The sequence below is a fragment of the Capra hircus genome, chromosome 4 (genome assembly GCF_001704415.2).
Source record: "Capra hircus breed San Clemente chromosome 4, ASM170441v1, whole genome shotgun sequence".
Lineage (NCBI taxonomy): Eukaryota > Metazoa > Chordata > Mammalia > Artiodactyla > Bovidae > Capra > Capra hircus.
In genome coordinates this window covers 88,784,407-88,802,818 of record NC_030811.1, presented here as the reverse complement: position 1 = coordinate 88,802,818, position 18,412 = coordinate 88,784,407, and the positions used below count along the sequence as shown (strand labels likewise).

The 18,412-nt window shown below is 36.5% G+C and overlaps 1 protein-coding gene across 5 annotated transcripts in view; it reads left to right on the top strand.

Moving 5' to 3' along the window:
- Positions 1–18,412, top strand: part of KLHL7 (kelch like family member 7) — a 54,318-nt gene that overhangs the window by 17,629 nt on the left and 18,277 nt on the right. For all 5 annotated transcript variants that reach the window (XM_018047321.1, XM_018047322.1, XM_018047324.1 and 2 more), the window contains 5 exons: positions 238–331; positions 625–749; positions 2,431–2,606; positions 4,262–4,436; positions 12,687–12,829. In XM_018047321.1, coding sequence (XP_017902810.1) covers positions 238–331; positions 625–749; positions 2,431–2,606; positions 4,262–4,436; positions 12,687–12,829 — 713 coding nt within the window. The remainder of the gene's footprint in view (positions 1–237; positions 332–624; positions 750–2,430; positions 2,607–4,261; positions 4,437–12,686; positions 12,830–18,412) is intronic.

The following is an 18,412-nucleotide window of genomic DNA, read 5'->3' as shown; positions in this document are numbered from 1 at the left end:
TTTTTTTAAGTACACTAATTGACTAATATCTTATTTTAAGGCACATCTCAAGTATGGAGAATTAATTTGCATTTATTATAGGGGAGTGCTGGTTAGGCTTTCCTAGGGTGTTTTCTTTCAGAGAGGTGTCTGTCATTCTATTTTTCTCTAACATTTAACACAGCCTAGAATGATCTGGTTCTTCAGTTAGACTCATGGAAGTACTCATGCCACTTATGTTTCTTCTCTTTGTATTAGCTAACATGCTTGAATCAAAGTCCTTTGAAGTGGAGCTCAAAGATGCCGAACCTGACATTATTGAACAACTTGTGGAATTTGCTTATACAGCTAGGTAAGTTAGGGATCATTTCTGCTATGAAGGATCATTTCTGTTATGGAGAAGTAAGGTCAGGCTCTGCCATGGCAAAGTATTATTATAACAAGTTGGTGTGTTCCACATTTTTCAGAATGAAAAACTATAAGGGTGGTAGGGGTGGGGTTTGAGGATCCTATGCTATACTAGTTCAAAGGCTGAAAAATCTTAATTTTTTGTTTAATTTTAGGGGCCAGTAGGATACATTTTAAAGCAGCATTATTTAAACAGTAAATTGTAGGAAATTAATATTCATTTCACCTTATTTACAGAATTTCTGTGAATAGCAACAATGTTCAGTCCTTGTTAGATGCAGCAAATCAGTATCAGATTGAACCTGTGAAGAAAATGTGTGTTGATTTTTTGAAAGAACAAGTTGATGCTTCAAATTGTCTTGGTAAGAAATAAGATTCCTATTTTTAAAAAAAAGTTAATTTGTATTTTAATAAAGAAAAAAGGCATGGTTATAAGTATCCTTATTTAATCTTTTTTCCTCATTTAATCTTGAGATGGTCACTAAAATATTTTCCAGGAATATATTTTAAGAGGAGGTTAGGGAGATGCCTATTAACCTCAGCATAAACAAGCCATAAAATACTGTATCAGCATTTTCCAAAATAAAAAATAACCTCAGCAATGAAGAGGAGCCAGGTTTTACTTTAGAAATGCCAGAATGATTCAGTGTTAAAAAAACAAACATAATTTACTACGCTAACATGCTATACTTATATAAAAATACTTAAAGCCGTAGCAACAGATGCTGAAGGCACTTTTGTATTTCAGTACTCATTCCTATATTTATAAAAACTCTTAAACTAGAAATAAAATAGTTAACCTGTATGTGTCTGAAACTGATAGCAAATATTCTTTGCATGGAAACATGCTAGTGTTCAGTTTTGTGCTGAAGGTTTCCATCAGTGCAATCAAGAAAAAATACAGTAACAATAGAAGTTTCCTTATCTGGCATAATCAGAACAGTACTTAGTTGGCTAATTTAAATTTTATTAATGTAGTAAGTGGTTAAAGAAGGTTTTTATCAATTGTAAAGATTTTATTTTAGTGTAATATAAATATAGCAATCTGCTGTTTGATGCTAAGCCCAACTCTATAAATACTGATTTTACCTACATCTGTCTTACATAAGTCACACCAATAATATATCATCTATGATTTTTTATTCTTAATTTCCTTAAATTGATAACTCAGCAAGAAGTCTGATGACAGACTCCTTCTAGAATTTTGCAGTGTTTTCTCAGATTTTATCAATTGTCTTGGTCATGCTTGATTTGATCTATTTCAAGTCTTTCTTAAACCTCAGTCTTCATAGAAACAACTACCTTTCACATTCATATTTTATTGATCCACATGATACTTTATTTGGTCACATAATCACCACAAATTCAACTGCCAAAAATTAGTTAATAAATAAATACTGGTTTTTGGTGAAAGTATCATTTCCCTATTGGGATCCTAAACATTCATATGTAGCCGACTGCTCACCATGAGTATATAGCATGCCATCTTATTGGTTAATACATTCCCCTCCTTCTTTCTCTCCCCTACTCTCCCTTTTTTCACAACCCTTTAAAAATAGGAAAAATATTCTTAGCTGCTGACCCTACAGCTAGAAGTGAGTGATTTGTCTCATGGACAGGACTTTGCAGATTCCTGATACAGAACATTAATAACCAATTAATTACATTGAAGATCATTAAAAAAATCTAAGTGGAGATCTGTCAACTGTCCCTAAAGTAATCCAAATATTTAGCAACCTTAATTGAAGTCATATTAGAATTTTAAAAAGTAGAACATTATAAGCTTATTTTAAAATTTATTTGCAAGAGAAAATGTTTTACTTGTAGCCAAGAAAAGTTTGGAAAAACATTGAAGAGGGTCTGTCCTACCAAGTACCAAATTCAGCCACATACAAGATGGTATCATGCTGGCATAACAATAGACAAATCAATGGAAAAGATTTATGAAATTTATTATCTCATTTTCCTAGAGTCAATTACTGTATCTTCACTGTGTTTTTTTTAAAAGGTATTTTGGTTCATTTATTTTCTTTCTATCTTCAGGTATAAGTGTATTAGCGGAGTGTCTAGACTGTCCTGAATTGAAAGCAACTGCAGATGACTTTATTCATCAGCATTTTACTGAAGTTTATAAAACTGATGAATTTCTACAACTTGATGTCAAGCGAGTTACACATCTCCTCAACCAGGACACTCTGACTGTGAGAGCAGAGGATCAGGTAACTAAATTGCCTTCCCACAATATTCTTAGTAAAAATGTTCCTATGGACTTCTTACACTTCATTTTTGGATACATGATAACGAAAAGAATCATATTAGGAGAGATGGTATTTACATTAAATAGAGTATTCCAAATTCTGTTTCATGGCTGCTGAATGTTAGAAAAATCAAGAAAATGGTTTCTCCTCTAGGCCTTCAGGCAGCCTTGCTGACACCTTGATTTTTGCCCAGGGTATGATCCACTTTGGACTGTCATCTCCAGAACTGTCAGATAAACTGTTAGAGGTGTAAGCTGGGTGCAGGTGTTGGGAGCTAGATGGGGTAATGCTTTAATATGCAGACATTTAATTAATCTCTCTTTTCAGTTCCCCATCCTTCTCTGTAATTTAAGTCAAAAAGTTTGTGATAATGTATTATATAGCATGGAAATCAGTGATACCATGTTGATAGCACATACCCTTAATATAATGAGACTGGCATGTCATCTCTGTCTTCCTCCCAAAAAAACTACAGCCCCAGCCTAATCATGAGATAACCTAGATTGAGAGACAGTCTATACTGATTAGAACTCAAAACTGTCAAAAATTGTCAAAAACAAGGAAGGTCTGAGAATCTGTCATAGTCTAGAAGAGCCTAAGGTGATATGATGACTAAATGTAATATATCTTCTTTGGAATTGAGGAACAGAAAAAGAAAATTAGACAAACTAAAGGATTTTTTTTAAGTATGGACCTTAATGTATCAACATTTATTTGTTAGTTATGATGAGAGTTTTTTACTAATGTACCAATTAACATCTAAGTGCAGGGTGTATGGGAACTCTCTATACTATCTTTCCAATTTTTCTGTAAATCAAAAACTATCCCCAAAAAGAAATTATTTAAAAATAAAAGACTAATTCCTATAAAAAGTTTCACTCACTCATGGGGAAATTAAATTTAGGCCTTATTAATATGACCTAAAAGTGTGTGGTATATGAAATAATATATTTTTTTCAGTGTGTTTAAACTAGTGATTTGTAGATCAAATTATGTTAATAAACTTGGCACTTTTTTGATAGTTAAATGAATTATTTTATTTTAGAAAGCAATTCTTACATAAATACTCTAATTTACTTTTATATATATAGAATTTTTATGTCATAAAGTTTGTGAAAAGCACATAGGTCTATTAGTTCATAATTTAGGAATATTAGATTGAAACAAAATCTTAAATGACCTTCATATCTCTTGGGGTAGAAGGCCTCTGAGGAAATAACACATTTTCCTGGTACCATATAAGCAAATAATTGAAACTAGCATTGATCAATAGATTTTTTCAGTGGGAAATGTATATCATATCTCCTTCCAAAACAGAAGTTATATTTTGTTTAAAAGCAATTTAAAAATATGTATTCAACATCCTCCTTATTATATTATGCAGTAGTAATAAGTTCTATAAAGCATATTACCTAGAAGAATCACTAGAGCATTGTATAAACTGTTCTGAAGTAAAGGTGGGTATTTGGGGATGAAAACAAGTATCTGAATGAGATGTTTGGGATAAGCAGTTATGTCTTAATGAGATTCTTTCCCTTCACTGTGAGAGTAAACATAGGTAATTGGAAGTGCTGCTGCCATCTAAAAATTTTACCATGCTTTTTTTCTCCCCTTAGGTTTATGATGCTGCGGTCAGGTGGTTGAAATATGATGAACCTAATCGCCAGCCTTTTATGGTTGACATCCTTGCTAAAGTCAGGTTTCCTCTTATATCAAAGAATTTCTTAAGTAAAACAGTACAAGCTGAACCACTTATTCAAGACAATCCTGAATGCCTTAAGATGGTGATAAGTAAGTTTCCTTAATATCCATTTATAACCTGATCATCTAGCCAGTTTCTCATGGACTTAAAACCCTTCAGATTGGATCAGATGGGGCAGCCAGGGAGAAACACTTGAGACTTAGCCCTTCTGTATAGTTAATCTATTGGGATTCTCAACTGTCTATCTGGAAGGAACTTAGCCTCATCCCTTATTTTATAGGAACACCTGGGATAGAAGGTAAAAGATTAGACTTTGTCTCCTTTCATGTACAGCAACTTTTGTTTTATGTGTTTTAATTCCTTTTTAAAATAATTAAGCCAAGTAGTGTACTCTGATCACATTTTCTTTTTGGAAGAAAAAGGTTGGTTTGTTGCACCTGGTGCACATTTTTTGCCACATTCATTTTTGATTCACTTAATTTTTCTTGACTTGCAGACTTGAATTCCAACCCCTCTGTAAAATGCCACTTAATAAAACTGTACAATTAAACAATCTGTTGCTTTTCTTTCTTTGGCAGCACTGCTCATAGAGCCTTCTTTCTGCCTGTTCCAGTATGAAGTATTTGCATTGTAGGTGTAAACTTAAGGCACAGTTCTCATCATGGGACTTCTCTGCCATCCTGGGATGTTCTTTCACTCCTTTCCTAAGTTAGATTTCACTGTTTTCCTCAAACGCAGGTCTTTCCCTTCCTAAATTCTGTTTGATTGGACATATCCTTAAAAGCTTCCTGAGAAAGAGTATATGATCAGTAAATATTTGGAAATTTGACAAATCACACCTTCATCATAAAATGTTGAAGGATAGTTAAACTGGGTATAGAATTATGTTGAAAAATCATTTCCAGTTAGAATTTTAAGGCACTTTCCATTGTTTACTAGCTTCCATTGTTACTTTTGAGAAATCTGATGCCAGTTTATTTAGTATGCCTCCTTGTAAGCATGTAACACTTTATTTCCTTTTAATCCCTGGTATTTTGAAGGTTCACAGTAATGTACCTTGCTCTTCATCTTTTTTTAGTTATCACACTGGCATTCTGTACCTATTCAGCCACAGATTTCTCAGTTCTTTATTGCTGGTATTGTGATTTTTTTCAGGGATTGAGTCTGTAATCTTTTCTTGTCTCTCCTATCCATCTTTGCCTTTTCTATTTTCTTGGAAATAGCCTTTTCTTTTAGCACTTTTATTTCAGTTATTTTGTATTTCTGTGAGTTTTATTCTCTTCTTATTTCATGGCTATAATTATTCCAGAGTAGCATTATAATGCCTTTAATGTTTTCTTATCTTGCCTGCATTTCCTGTATTGCCTTCTTTTTTCTTTCTTTCTGTATTGCTTTTGTTTTTTTTTTTCTTTTTGTTGTTGAAAACAAATATTTCATATCATCTGTGAATCATATTTATAAGAGTGTGTTATTATAAAAATTGATAATACTATGTATGTGAGTGGTCTTCTCATTTATTGGGCTAAACTGTAGGATAATCAGGATAGCCAGACAGTTTTTAAATTGGGGACCCCCAAAGGTCTTTATCTGTAGTTACTTTCTCAGGTAGTTGGGTTGGAGGCATTTGGAACTGAATGGGGAAACATTTTGACTTGAAGGCTTTCACTTAATCCCTGTTTTCAGTTTTACACCCTTTTCTGTATGATTCCCTGAATCTGGACATCTCTGATTGAGAATCTCCAAAGACCAACCCTTTTGTCTCCTATAGTGGGAAAAGCATAGGTATCTGACTGAAGTAGGGAAAGGAGATCTGGCAATTCAGCGGTCATTTATTTTAGGATTTTAGAGTTGTCTTGATATCATCCCCACTCCAGCTTTTGGGGTACTCTGTATCATTCCAGGGTTCTGCAGGATCACTTGGCTTGCTTCTGCTGTAACTATTCAGGTCTAACGTTCTGTCTGCTAGCTGTCTTCATTAACTGTTTCGGGAGTGCAGATCTTCTAGCACTATCAGAGGTAGAGTTTGCTGCTTCTTTCCTTGTTTTTGGAGAGTGGCTTTCAAGAGAGAGGAAGGAAAATGTCTTGAAATGGCAAGTCTAATCTCAAGTTGTTTTTGTGTTGATAAATCTTAATCAGTCTTTTCCTTTATATCCAGCTTTAGAAATATGTTTGGAAGGGGTCTTTCTTGGTCCAAGATGATTTTTTAAAATTTCCTAAATTTTCCTTTTGTGCATTTATGGGTTTCTTTTTTTTAATTTCTAAACCTTATATGCAACTGAGATTGATTACATATAAAATAATCTCATGCCACCCAGAATAAATAAGAGCCTAGCTTTGTTTTCCCTCCTAAATGTTTGGCAAGATTCTAACCCAGGATCATTGTTGAATGATTCATCTTTGCATTGCAGGCAGATTCTTTACCATCTGAGCCACCAGGGAAGCCCTTAAATATTGCTGTACTTCATTTAAATTGTTGTGTGTCCCTAGAGAACTTGTAATTTTCTTACATTTTATATTTCTTGAAAAAAAAATGTTCAGATATTTTTATCGTTGCTATTGTGATTGTATTTTTTTCTTTAATTAGTCATTATTGATCTTTTTTTAAATTTCAGTGGATTTCTTTTTTCTAGGAAATAATTCATGATCTGCAAATCATGATTTTAGTTTTCTCCCTTAATATTTATACTTTTTTCTTTTGTTATATTGCCTAATTGCACTGAATAAGTTTTTAATTGAACAGTGTTCAATTAACTATGGTGGTGTTAAATATTAGCCTTGTCTTTCCCTTACGCTGATGGGAATACCTTTAGTTCTCACCTAGAGCCATGAACCTGGCTTTGACATTAGTTGGGTACATGTGTTGGGGTATGTAGGTGGATATGAGTGGAGTAGGTAGGAGATGTCTATAATTAAGAAATTACTTTTGTTTCCTGAATTTTAAACTTATTTCTAGTGGATACTGATACTGCTTTTTCTGAGAGTTTGAGGATTTTGACAAATACTCAGTTCAGTTCAGTCGCTCAGTCGTGTCCGACTCTGTGACCCCATGAATCACAGCACGCCAGGCCTCCCTGTCCATCACCATCTCCCAGAGTTCACTCAGACTCACATCCATCCAATTTGCCTTGATTCATGGACCTGACATTCCAGGTTCCTATGCAATATTGCTCTTTGCAGCATCGGATCTTGCTTCTATCACCAGTCACATCCACAACTGGATATTGTTTTTGATTTGGCTCCATCCCTTCATTCTTTCTGGAGTTATTTCTCCACTGATCTCCAGTAGCATATTGGGCACCTAATGACCTGGGGAGTTCCTCTTTTGGTACCCTATCATTTTGCCTTTTCATACTGTTCATGGGGTTCTCCAGGCAAGAACACTGAAGTGGCTAGCCATTCCCTTCTCCAGTGGACCACACTCTGTCAGACCTTGCTATAGTGCTATTTTAAAATTTATGTGTATTTAAGCTGTACTTAAATCTATAAAGAATAATGCAAACACTAAATGTTTTTTGTTCTGTATTTTAGTGGTTTTTAACTTTTCAAGTGGGACTTAATTTTTTTTAATAGTATTTAAATTTATCCATATTTGTCAATCTCTGTGCATACCATTTCTTCTTGTATCTTAGACCTTCTCCCTATATTCTTGAAAAGCATCCTTTATAAAGTTCATACATTGACAGTCTATTGATTTTAAACTGTTTCAGTTACTAGTTATATTAAAATCTTTTTTTTTCCTTTATTCTTAAAGGTGAACTGGGCATGCAATTCTAGGTGGAACATATTTTCTCTCAATACTTTGGGGATATCTCACCCCACCTCCGTCGTTACTACTGATGTCTCCTGTCAGTGTAGTTGTCATTCTTTGTATACAATGTGAATTTTTTGCCTGTGGCTTTTTAAAAGGCTTTCTGTTGGTTTTGATGTTTTGCATCAAATATATAGCTGGACATTTGTTTGTGTTTATCCTGCTCAGTGTTTGTTCATTTTCCTGAGTCTGAGGAATCCATGTTTTTCATCAAGTTTGGAAAATTCTCAGCCATTTTCTCTCCCAATAGTGTCAGCTTCCTCAGGAATTTTAATTAAAAAGATGCTGTCAGTTCTCCACTCCGTAATTTCCAAGCCTTTCGTCGCACCTGGGGTGGTTTCTCCACATCTGTGCTCCAGGTCCCTAGTTCTGCTTCCTATGTTTCTCCTCCTGCTGGCTGGGCTGTGCCTTCATTGCCGAGTGCAGGCTTTCTGTAGGGGTGATGAGCGGGCACTACTCTAGTTGTAGCGCGTGGGCTTCCCGTGGCGGTGGCACCTCTTGTTGCAGAGCACAGGCTTTAGGCACTCACCTGACTGTTAAATACTATCACTTTCCCTTGATTTGGAAGTAGAGTGAAATTTCTGTTAGACTTATCACATGGCTACTAGTTGATAATATTATGGTTTTAGGGTAAGTTGACCCAATACTGTCCCCTAGTTTGGGAAAGTATTATGATATATCCATACAGTGGAATGCTCTATATTTACTAAAAATATCTTAGATGAATATCTAATAATAAACATTTTTCGTGAGTGGCAATAGCATAAAACAATGTATGGTATAATAGCTTTTGGTTTCAGTTAAGGTGTCGAGGGGGAAAAAGGGTATGAATCAAGAACATATCCCTTAAGGGTGATAGGAAAAGAACTGGAAAAGGAGAGTTCACCCAGGCTGCTATCTTTAAAACCAAGGTGTAGGGAGTTTAAAGAAGTAGATTTAAGTAGTACCTAGTTTCTTTAAGTACAGGGAGGTGAAAGAAAATCAAGACCAAGAAGACACCTTTAGATTAGTGCTTTCATTATGTGGATTTCGTATGTGTTAATATCGGGTTTTTTATTATACCCCTATTTGCATACTGTGTCATATTGCTGGTTTCACTGGGTGGAGACCTGCATCTGTTTATCCACACATGGAGTAAGCTGTTGAAGATAAATTAGCCAGTCTAAATGAAGTATAGTGTTTAGTTCTTCTGAATTGACTTAGAATATTGGGATTATTCCAGAAATCCAGCCAAGTGTGGGGTTAGGCTCTTGAGCAGGAATCTCTGTTACATTTTCTTTTTTTTGTCTTGTTCTAATAAAGAACAGTTCTAAAATTCCTTGACTAGGCACACTCAGCTTTGAAGCCTGAATAAAGCTCAGTGGAGAAAAGGCCTCCCTTCCTCCGACTGTTACCTTCCTACCATCTGACCTAGAGGCTGCCTTCTGAGAGCAGAAGACAGACAGAAGAGATGATAGGAATATAGAATGAAACTAAACTGAGAGAATTTACAACTAAAAGAAAATGAGTCCTAAAATGAAGATCATAGTCAAAGCCACCACAAAGGGTCAGACCAAGTTCTTACTCAGAATCTTCAAATGACACTACCTGCCTCTCAAAGGATTAACTCCCAAAGGAATAAGCCTAAGGAGCAAGGTGCTTCTCAGGGAAAGGTCCCACAGAGGTTGGCCACAGTCGGCCCCTTGCACCCCTGGCCTGTTGCCTGGAACCTTCCCCTCCTGAATCTCTTCTTCCCCACTGCCTATGTTCTCTTGTTGGGAGAACTGTGTTCATAGATTCCACAGGACATATCCGCCCTGTGTGGAGCCCTCCAAGAGCAGTGGCTCTCAAACCCCACAAGATCTCTTCTGGGGTAGCGTTCCATAATTGGGATTTCTAACAAGTTTCCAAGTGATGCTGCTGGTCAGGGAACTACACTTTTAAGAACTACAGTCTTACACCTGGAGTGGGAGAGGAGGGGACGAGGAAAAGTGGCTTTTTACAGTTGTAAAGGATTGTGGAAAAACAAATCAAAAATATATGACAGAAACCAAATGTGACTTACAGAGCCCAGAATATTTGCTGTCTGGCCCTCTGGGGAAGGTTTGCTGACCCCTGACTGAGAGTAGGCATCTGAGTCTTGGCTGCTGAGGGTGCCAGCTGTTCTAACGCACAGTGGATCTACTAATGCTCTAAAGTAGAAAGAAATGCTAGAAATACCGATACTGATTTTCATTCATTCACAACCTGTTATCCAAAACTGTCTTCTCTCTATATTCCTCTTATAAAAGCCCAACACAGCATCATGAACAGAAGTGTTTTCTGCATGTATTGAAAATTGGTTGCATTATTTTATTTTTGGACCAGTAATACTGTACATCATACACAGTTCAAGGGTAGATAGTGAAAAGTCTAAGTAACCATTATTATCTTGTATTCCTTCTAAAAGAAGTCTTGAGTCTGTGCATACACAGTCATTTATTGACAAATGCTTGTATAAACTATGTATAAATATATATAAATAAAGATATAAATTTTTAAAATAAATAATGTCACATTCTGTGTACTCTTCTATGTCTTTCTCCCTTGCCTTCCTGTCAGCTTGTGGGATCTTGGTTCCCCAACCAGGGAATTTTCCCATCTTGCTTCTTTTCATTCCACAGTATTTCTTGGAATTCATCCTATGTGTACATATTACCCTTCCTTTTTCATCTCAATAACCATGTTTAGTATTCTATTGTGTGGATAACCATAATTTTTAACCACTTCCCTGACAGTGAACTTTAGGTTGATAAAATCCTAAAGGGGGAAATTGCTGGCTAAAAGGTATGAAATAATAATTTCACAGATAATTTGCACTCATCCACGTCTCCACCAGCAGTGTAGGAAAATGCTGCTTCCTTTATCATACCCTGTGTTCCAGATAGTTTGATCTTGTGCAGTCTGATGTATGAGAAAGTCTGATTTTAATGTGTATTTCTCTGACTAGAGCACATGAGCATCTTTTCATATGTTTCAGAGTTACTTGTAATTAGTTCTTTTTCTATGAACTTTGTTCAGATACATGATCTAACTTTCTGTTATTTGATCATCTTAATATTGAGTATCTCTTATATGTCTTTTATATGATTTATAAATTCTTTTCTAGTTTGTCATTGTCTTTTTCTTTTAACATTTACTTATTTTTTTGACTGCACTGAGTCTTAGTTGCTGCATGTGGGATCTAGTTCCCAGATGAGGAATCAAACCTGGTCCCTCTGCATTGGGAGTGCAGTCTTAGCCACTGGACCACCAGGGAAATCCTGTCATTGTCTTTTGATTTTTTGTTTTTTCTTTTTGCTATGAAATAATTTAACTTAAAATTTTATGTAGTTCTATTTTTTTTTTTTTTTTAAGCTTCTGTGTTATTTGTCTTTCCTTAGGCTTCCTTGGTAACTCAGACGGTAAAGCATCTGCCTGCAATGCAGGAGACCTGGGTTCAATCCCTGGGTTGCGAAGATCCCCTGGAGAAGGAAATGGCAACCCACTCCAGTATTCTTGCCTGGAAAATCCCATGGACAGAAGAGCCTTGTAGGTTACAGTCCGTGGGGTCGCAAAGAGTCAGACACGATTGAGTGGCTTCACTTTCACTTTCAGGCTTCCTCATTCTGGGCCTATTTTGTTTTTAACTTTTCCTGTTTTTCTTTTAGTTCATTTATAAGGCTTTAAAAAAAAAAACATTTAAAAATATTCTATTGATTTGGGTTTACTTTAGAGTAAAATATGAAGTTGGGTATTTTCTTCATATCGCTGTCTGTCATCATTTATTGAATAATCTACTTTTCCCACACTGATTTGAAATGACATCTTAAAAGTTTTTAATTGTTGTGTGTCCCTTGACTTGGCAAAATTAAGTAATTGCTTAAAGAATGATTTTAGATCACAGTAGTTATGAATCCTCATTGCATTTTAGGATCATCTAAGCAGTAAGTACTTCTCCAAGTTTTATGTGCATCTGAGTTACTTTTGGATTTTGTTAAATATGCAGATTCTAATTCAGTAGCTCTGGGATTTAGTATTTCTAACAAGTTCCCAAATAATGAAGTTGCTAATCTTTTAACCACATATAAGGGGCAGTACCAGTGCCTCCACCCTTCCACCAGAGGTTTTGATGTAACTGTGCTGGGGTAGGCCCCAGCAATAGTTTCTGAGATTTTCTAGGTGACTCTAATGTACAGTGAAGATTGAGAACTGCTGGGTTAGGAGATCTGAATTTCAATAATTTATATTATGGCTGCTGTTGCTTGAAAAGCCAGATGATTCACTGATATTTACTAAGTGGGTAGGACAATCTTAACATTAATGGTGATGATGGAGAATGATAAATTGATTAGCACTCAGATTATTATACATTTCTCCTGCCTCATTCCCCCTCACTCTTTCCATAAATGTCAGAGAGATGATAGGAAAAAAAAAGTTACAGAACTAAGAGCACTGCTTTGTTTGTTTCCTTTTCAAAGTAAGTATTAAAGTGCCCGAAGTTCTTGAAGAGTTGCCATGTATTTTTCTACAGGTGGGATGAGATATCATCTCCTTTCTCCAGAGGATCGAGAAGAACTGGTAGAAGGTACAAGGCCCAGAAGGAAGAAACATGACTACCGCATAGCCCTGTTTGGAGGCTCCCAACCACAGTCTTGTAGATATTTTAACCCAAAGGTAACTAACTTTTATCCTTGTTTTTGTCTCTAAAAGCACTGAGCAGATAGACTGGCACCTACCACCGATAGTAATGACTCAGAGATGTTATAATTTATGGTGTTCTTTCATAGACCTTATGAGATACATAGTTATATCTCATTTTACAAATAAGGAAACTGAGGCTTAGTCAGATTTCAACTGTCTCTGTGACTGCTCTGGAGTGCTACATAGTAACCATTATGAAAAAGGGAAAGCAGCTCTTCTAATTTGCAACTCCTTGCTTTACTTATGTGCCATTTTCAATGAAAATCTGCTTCTGGAGCTATAGGGTTTTATTTTCCCCTTTAGTAATTATGTTTGAATATAAAATAATAGTCTTTCTAGAAAATGTGAAAAATCTAGACCATCATGAGGAAAAAGATAAAATTACCTTTAGTCCAACCATCTAGATATTATTACCAATTTTAATGTTTTTTACATTATGCCATTTGGGCAGCAGAGTTTGAGTCACAGGTCTAGGAACACAATTTTTAAAAATAGATTATGAGCAAGTCCATTCATTATTTCTACCTCTTGTTTCTTAGACCCGTGACTTTTGGCTGTTGGAGAGATATTGCTATATTTTGCTATTGCTATATATACTGGCCAAGCAGAACACATACCATAATCCTAAAAAGATAGCACCTGACCTTGCAAAATGGTACCCATAACTGATGTTGAGTCTCAGCATTTAACAATCTCTTTCATCATCTTAATAGCCCCATTTTTTGTTGATAGATACATGGATGAGTCCAGAGCATCCTTTTTACATCAGGATACTTCTGATACTACTTTCTCTGAGAAGTGGGTCCTTGGAGGCTTTCTATATAATACGATAGTGGTGATACACATAGGGTAGTGTTGTCAAGAGTGCAAAAGACAGCATGGGCCAGTCCAAATCCAGAATAAATATCAATTTCAATGAGGATGGAGCTTTGTCCCTTCAATAATGGGACGGTTCCAGTGTAGTCAGCATGGCATTAGGTAACTAACTGGTTCCCTCAAGGTATGATAACAAATCAGCTTCTTAGAATCTGTCAGTATTGCCCACAAAGTGGGTGCTAGCCAGTAGTGGATAGCCACGTAGGCCTCAGGTAAGGAAGGGCCATTAGCTGTTTTTTTTTGTTGTTTTTTTTAAACTTTTTATTTTATATTGGAGTATAGCCGATTAACAATGTTGTGACATTTTCAGGTGAACAGCAAAAGGACTCAGCCATACATATACATGTATCCATTCTCATTAAGGTTCATTAACTTCTGTAGCCACTGACTTCTGTAGATAATGCATGCATCTATCACTGCACTGTAGTCACTCATAAGCCCACTGAGCAAGCATCACACTGGGGAGGAAAGATGCAGACACAGTCCTAACCACATGATTACTAAGACTTTGCTGCAGCTGTAGGCACTCCAGTAAGAATTCATGTGGGACTCAAACTTGTTTCCTTTTGGAAGAAGGGGGTGGGGCGGGCTTCTACATTATCCTTTCTCAAATCTCCTTGTCAGCATTTTTTTCATTTTTGCTTATTTCAGGTATAACCATCTGGGTAAACCATTAGTCACTGTCTGACAGTTGATAAAAAACTGACCTGAGGCTTCCTCTACTGAATGACATACTGAACAATTAAAGGAACTGCTTGAAAATCTGCCATATCAGGATATGTCTTTTCTGTATTATGCCTTAGTACCATTCCTGAAGGGACTGTAATGCTTAAGCTAGTACTTTTGGCTAGTACTATCACAGATGAACCAAGCTCAGGTCTCAAATTTGTCAGCTGATGTGGAAAGACTACCTCCAAGAAGACATAACCCTGGGTGAGGGAGAAGCCTACTGAGGAAGGGTCTGATTATCCCATTTGGATGTTCTGTGCCTTTGAGACCTCCAAAAGCCCAGTTCTGTGTCTAAATACTAGATCATGGATTGAAACCATGCTGTTGCTGATGGGGTAGGTCAGGTAACACTATTCAAAATGGGTTAACGATATGCTCACCTGGTTTCCCTTGCTGTCAGACATTTGCTGTCTGTCAGACCCTAGTGGCCAGCCAGGAGCTATTTCCTGAAAAAATGGCACCTGCCTAAAGTAGGTTGGCCCTGCTCTAGAATCCCAGGGGTGTGCTCTGTGGTCATATTGGGACATGCCTCAAGTTATATAAGCAGCAACTCAATGCCCTAGGGTCACAGGCTAGCCTAAGCAGCTGAGCTGTACTTCTGTCACCTGTCCCACTTAGAAAGCGACTCCAGGTTTTGCTCACAACTGGCAGCTTTTTGGTTTGCCCAGTTAGAGCTTAAATGTAGGACACCCAAACACAGGATATGTGTCATCTGTAAAGTGTTAGAAGATGCCTGGGGCAACAAGCTGTCCTTCATTTCCAAGGGGTTATACCAATATGATGTAGATCAGGGCTTGGCTAACTTTTTCTAAAAGAGATAATAAACACTTGCAATTTTATAGTCTACATATTCTTTGCTATAACTGCTCAACCTGATGCTGTAGCCGGAAAGCAGCCATAAATAATACATTAAAAAATGGGCATGGCTGCATTCCAATCAAACTTTATTTACAGAAGCAGTCAGTTGGTTGGATTTAGCCTGCAGTTTGCCAACCCCTGCTGCAGACCTGTGGACATCTAGGAACCCTGTTGTGAGCAACACCATACTTTAGGATAACTTTTGTTTTGGGAAACACTTGTCTTTCCAAGACATGTGGGATCCCTTCTATTTTCTGTTCATTTCTGTTTCCAGAACTGATCAGTGTTACAGGCATCCACATAGGAGACCTTTGGCAAGGTGAGATAGACCAGGGCTCCTGCAGCTGAGATTATAGCATAGAGTTAGAGTCTAGAGATCTTGAAGTCAGACTATGAAATAACTTTATCTTCTCTGTCAGTTGAAAAGAAATTCCATCTAATGATCTTGGGTAGATAGTAACAGAAATACACACTAGCCAGAGTGTAAGCTATAAACCAAGTTTTAGTGATTGCTTCAGTCTGGTCCAGTGAGGAGACCACAACCTGGCCCTGATGCAACAATCAAGAGTCACCAGTCAGTTCAGCTGCTCAGTTGTGTCTGACTCTTTGTGACACCATGGACTGCAACACGCCAGGCTTCCCTGTCCACCAACCCCTGGAGCCTGCTCAAACTCATGTTCATTGAGTCAGTGATGCCATCCAACCATCTCATCCTGTCGCCCCTTCTCCTCTCACCTTCAATCTTTCCCAGCATCAGGGTGTTTTCCAATGAGTCGGTTCTTTGCATCAGGTGGCCAGAGTATTGGAGTTTCAGCTTCAGCATCAGTCCTTCCCATGAATACTCAGGACTGATTTCCTTTAGAATGGACTGGTTGGATCTCCTTGCAGTCCAAGGGACTCTCAAGAGTCTTCTCCAACACCACAGTTCAAAAGCATCAATTCTTTGGTATGCAGCTTTCTTTATAGTCCAACTCTCACATCCATACATGACCACTGGAAAAACCATAGCTTTGACTAGATGGATCTTTGTCGGCAAAGTAATGTGTCTGCTTTTCAATATGCTGTCTAGGTTGGTCATAGCTTTCCTTCCAAGGAGCAAGCATCTTTTAATTTCATGGCTGCAGTCACCAGCTGCAGTGATTTTGCCACGCCCCAAAATAGTCTGTCACTGTTTCCATTGTTTTCCCATCTATTTGCCATGAAGTGATGGGACTGGATGCCATGCTCTTGGTTTTTTGGATGTTGAATTTTAAACCAGCTTTTTCACTCTCCTCTTTTACTTTCATCAAGAGGCTCTTTAGTTCTTCACTTTCTGTCATAATGGTGGTGACTCATAACCCACAGAAGATATATGCTGCCAGATACCAAAAAGACCTCCAGGGAATGAGTGGCAGGTTAGATTGGTTAAATATCATCATATTTGGACTGTCCCTGTGACTGGCTTTTGGGTCATATATCTATCTACAGTCAGAATATAGGCTGATTTTTTTTTTTTTAACTGAAGACATCTAGTTTCCTTCCTTAGAAGACTGAGTGAATGGCAGGTACCATAAAGCCTGTCAGTGCGCTTAACAGGTTGATGCACCTACGCATCTATTTCATACTAGGTAATGTTAAGACTGTTGACATTTCAGTGGCTATTTAATTTCATTGTTTTTTAATTTTTCAGGATCCTTCTGAGTCAGGAGCAGGAAACATATCAGTTCTTTTTCTCCCCCAAGAAAAATCTGAAGTCATAGGAGCTTAAATTATAATTCTATGACTACAGCTTTCAGGTGTTGATGATAGTTACACCCCTCCTAACTTTGGTGTCAATTTAGACAGTTAAAAATGCAATTAAAGTATATTTTGGTAAATTAGTAGATGTCTGTTTCGATGTACAGAGGTACAAGGAGAATACTGATTTCACTTGGGAGACAGCATTGTTTTTAGAGTAAGGCAAATATGGATGACTACTAGCACTTGTTTCTAGCCTGTAGTTGTAACAATTTCCTTGATTTTTTTTTTTTTTTATTGAACAGTTGAAAAAAGATGAGTGTGCTGCACAAGCCTGGAAATGAGACTGTAACTTCAGAAATCTCATTTGATGTCTTGCTTTGCTCTTATAAATGGCACATACTTGGTGCTCTTCTGTATATTCAATCACAAGTTCTTAGACTTATAGTGGAAAAATTTAAATAATTGAGGATATAACTACCAATAAAAACATTCTTATTCCATCAATTATTACTCATTTCCTGATGTTAACACTATTAGCACCCCATTATAATACTTATTAAATATTTCTGTTGGAAGTTCCACCCTCTCCTTTCTTTTTGCTGAAACTACATCTTAAAAATTTTCACCATTTACTCTTATTTAATATAAGTTGATTGTCTTTATTATTTCTAATATTTAAAGTCAGGAGGCTGATTTCTCTATAACTTATTATTTACCTTGAATCCTCAAAGTGAACATTATTTCATTTTCCATTTCAGATTTCTCTATAAGTTGTTATTTACCTTGAATCTCCAGAGTGAACATTATTTCATTTTCCATTTCAAGTAGACTGCTTAGTAATAAATACTGTATAGGAATTGTTTTAAATTTCTTGAATTTAATATTTTCAGAGATGTTAAAATGGTTTTAGCTATCATTAATGGAACCCATTAATATGTGTCCTATACCTGTTCCAAATGATTATTTTGACTGAATTGATCTTCAAAGAGACAATTTAAGCAGTACTACTTAGTTGAATTATCTAGAATTAAGCAGTATCCCTATAAAGTGTTGTCTTTAGATATTCCTTGGATATCACTCATGAGAAGCAGCAAATATTTATATTAATTGCTGATTGAAAGATGATAAAAAATGAATATTTTTTCTAGTAGATAAGTAGATAAAGTAGTAGAAATCTTGGGTTGCTATATTGAATTGAAATGATACTGTTCTTGTCGTCCTTTCATGAATTCTGCTGAGTCTCCTCTTCCCCTTCCCCACTGTCCCTGTTGATATTTCTCAAGTGTTTAATGATTACTGAAGAGTTATTTGTCTGAATCCAGTGCTCTGTTCTCAGAATTTGTGTTCTCAATTGTAGCATGGGAATGTTTTATA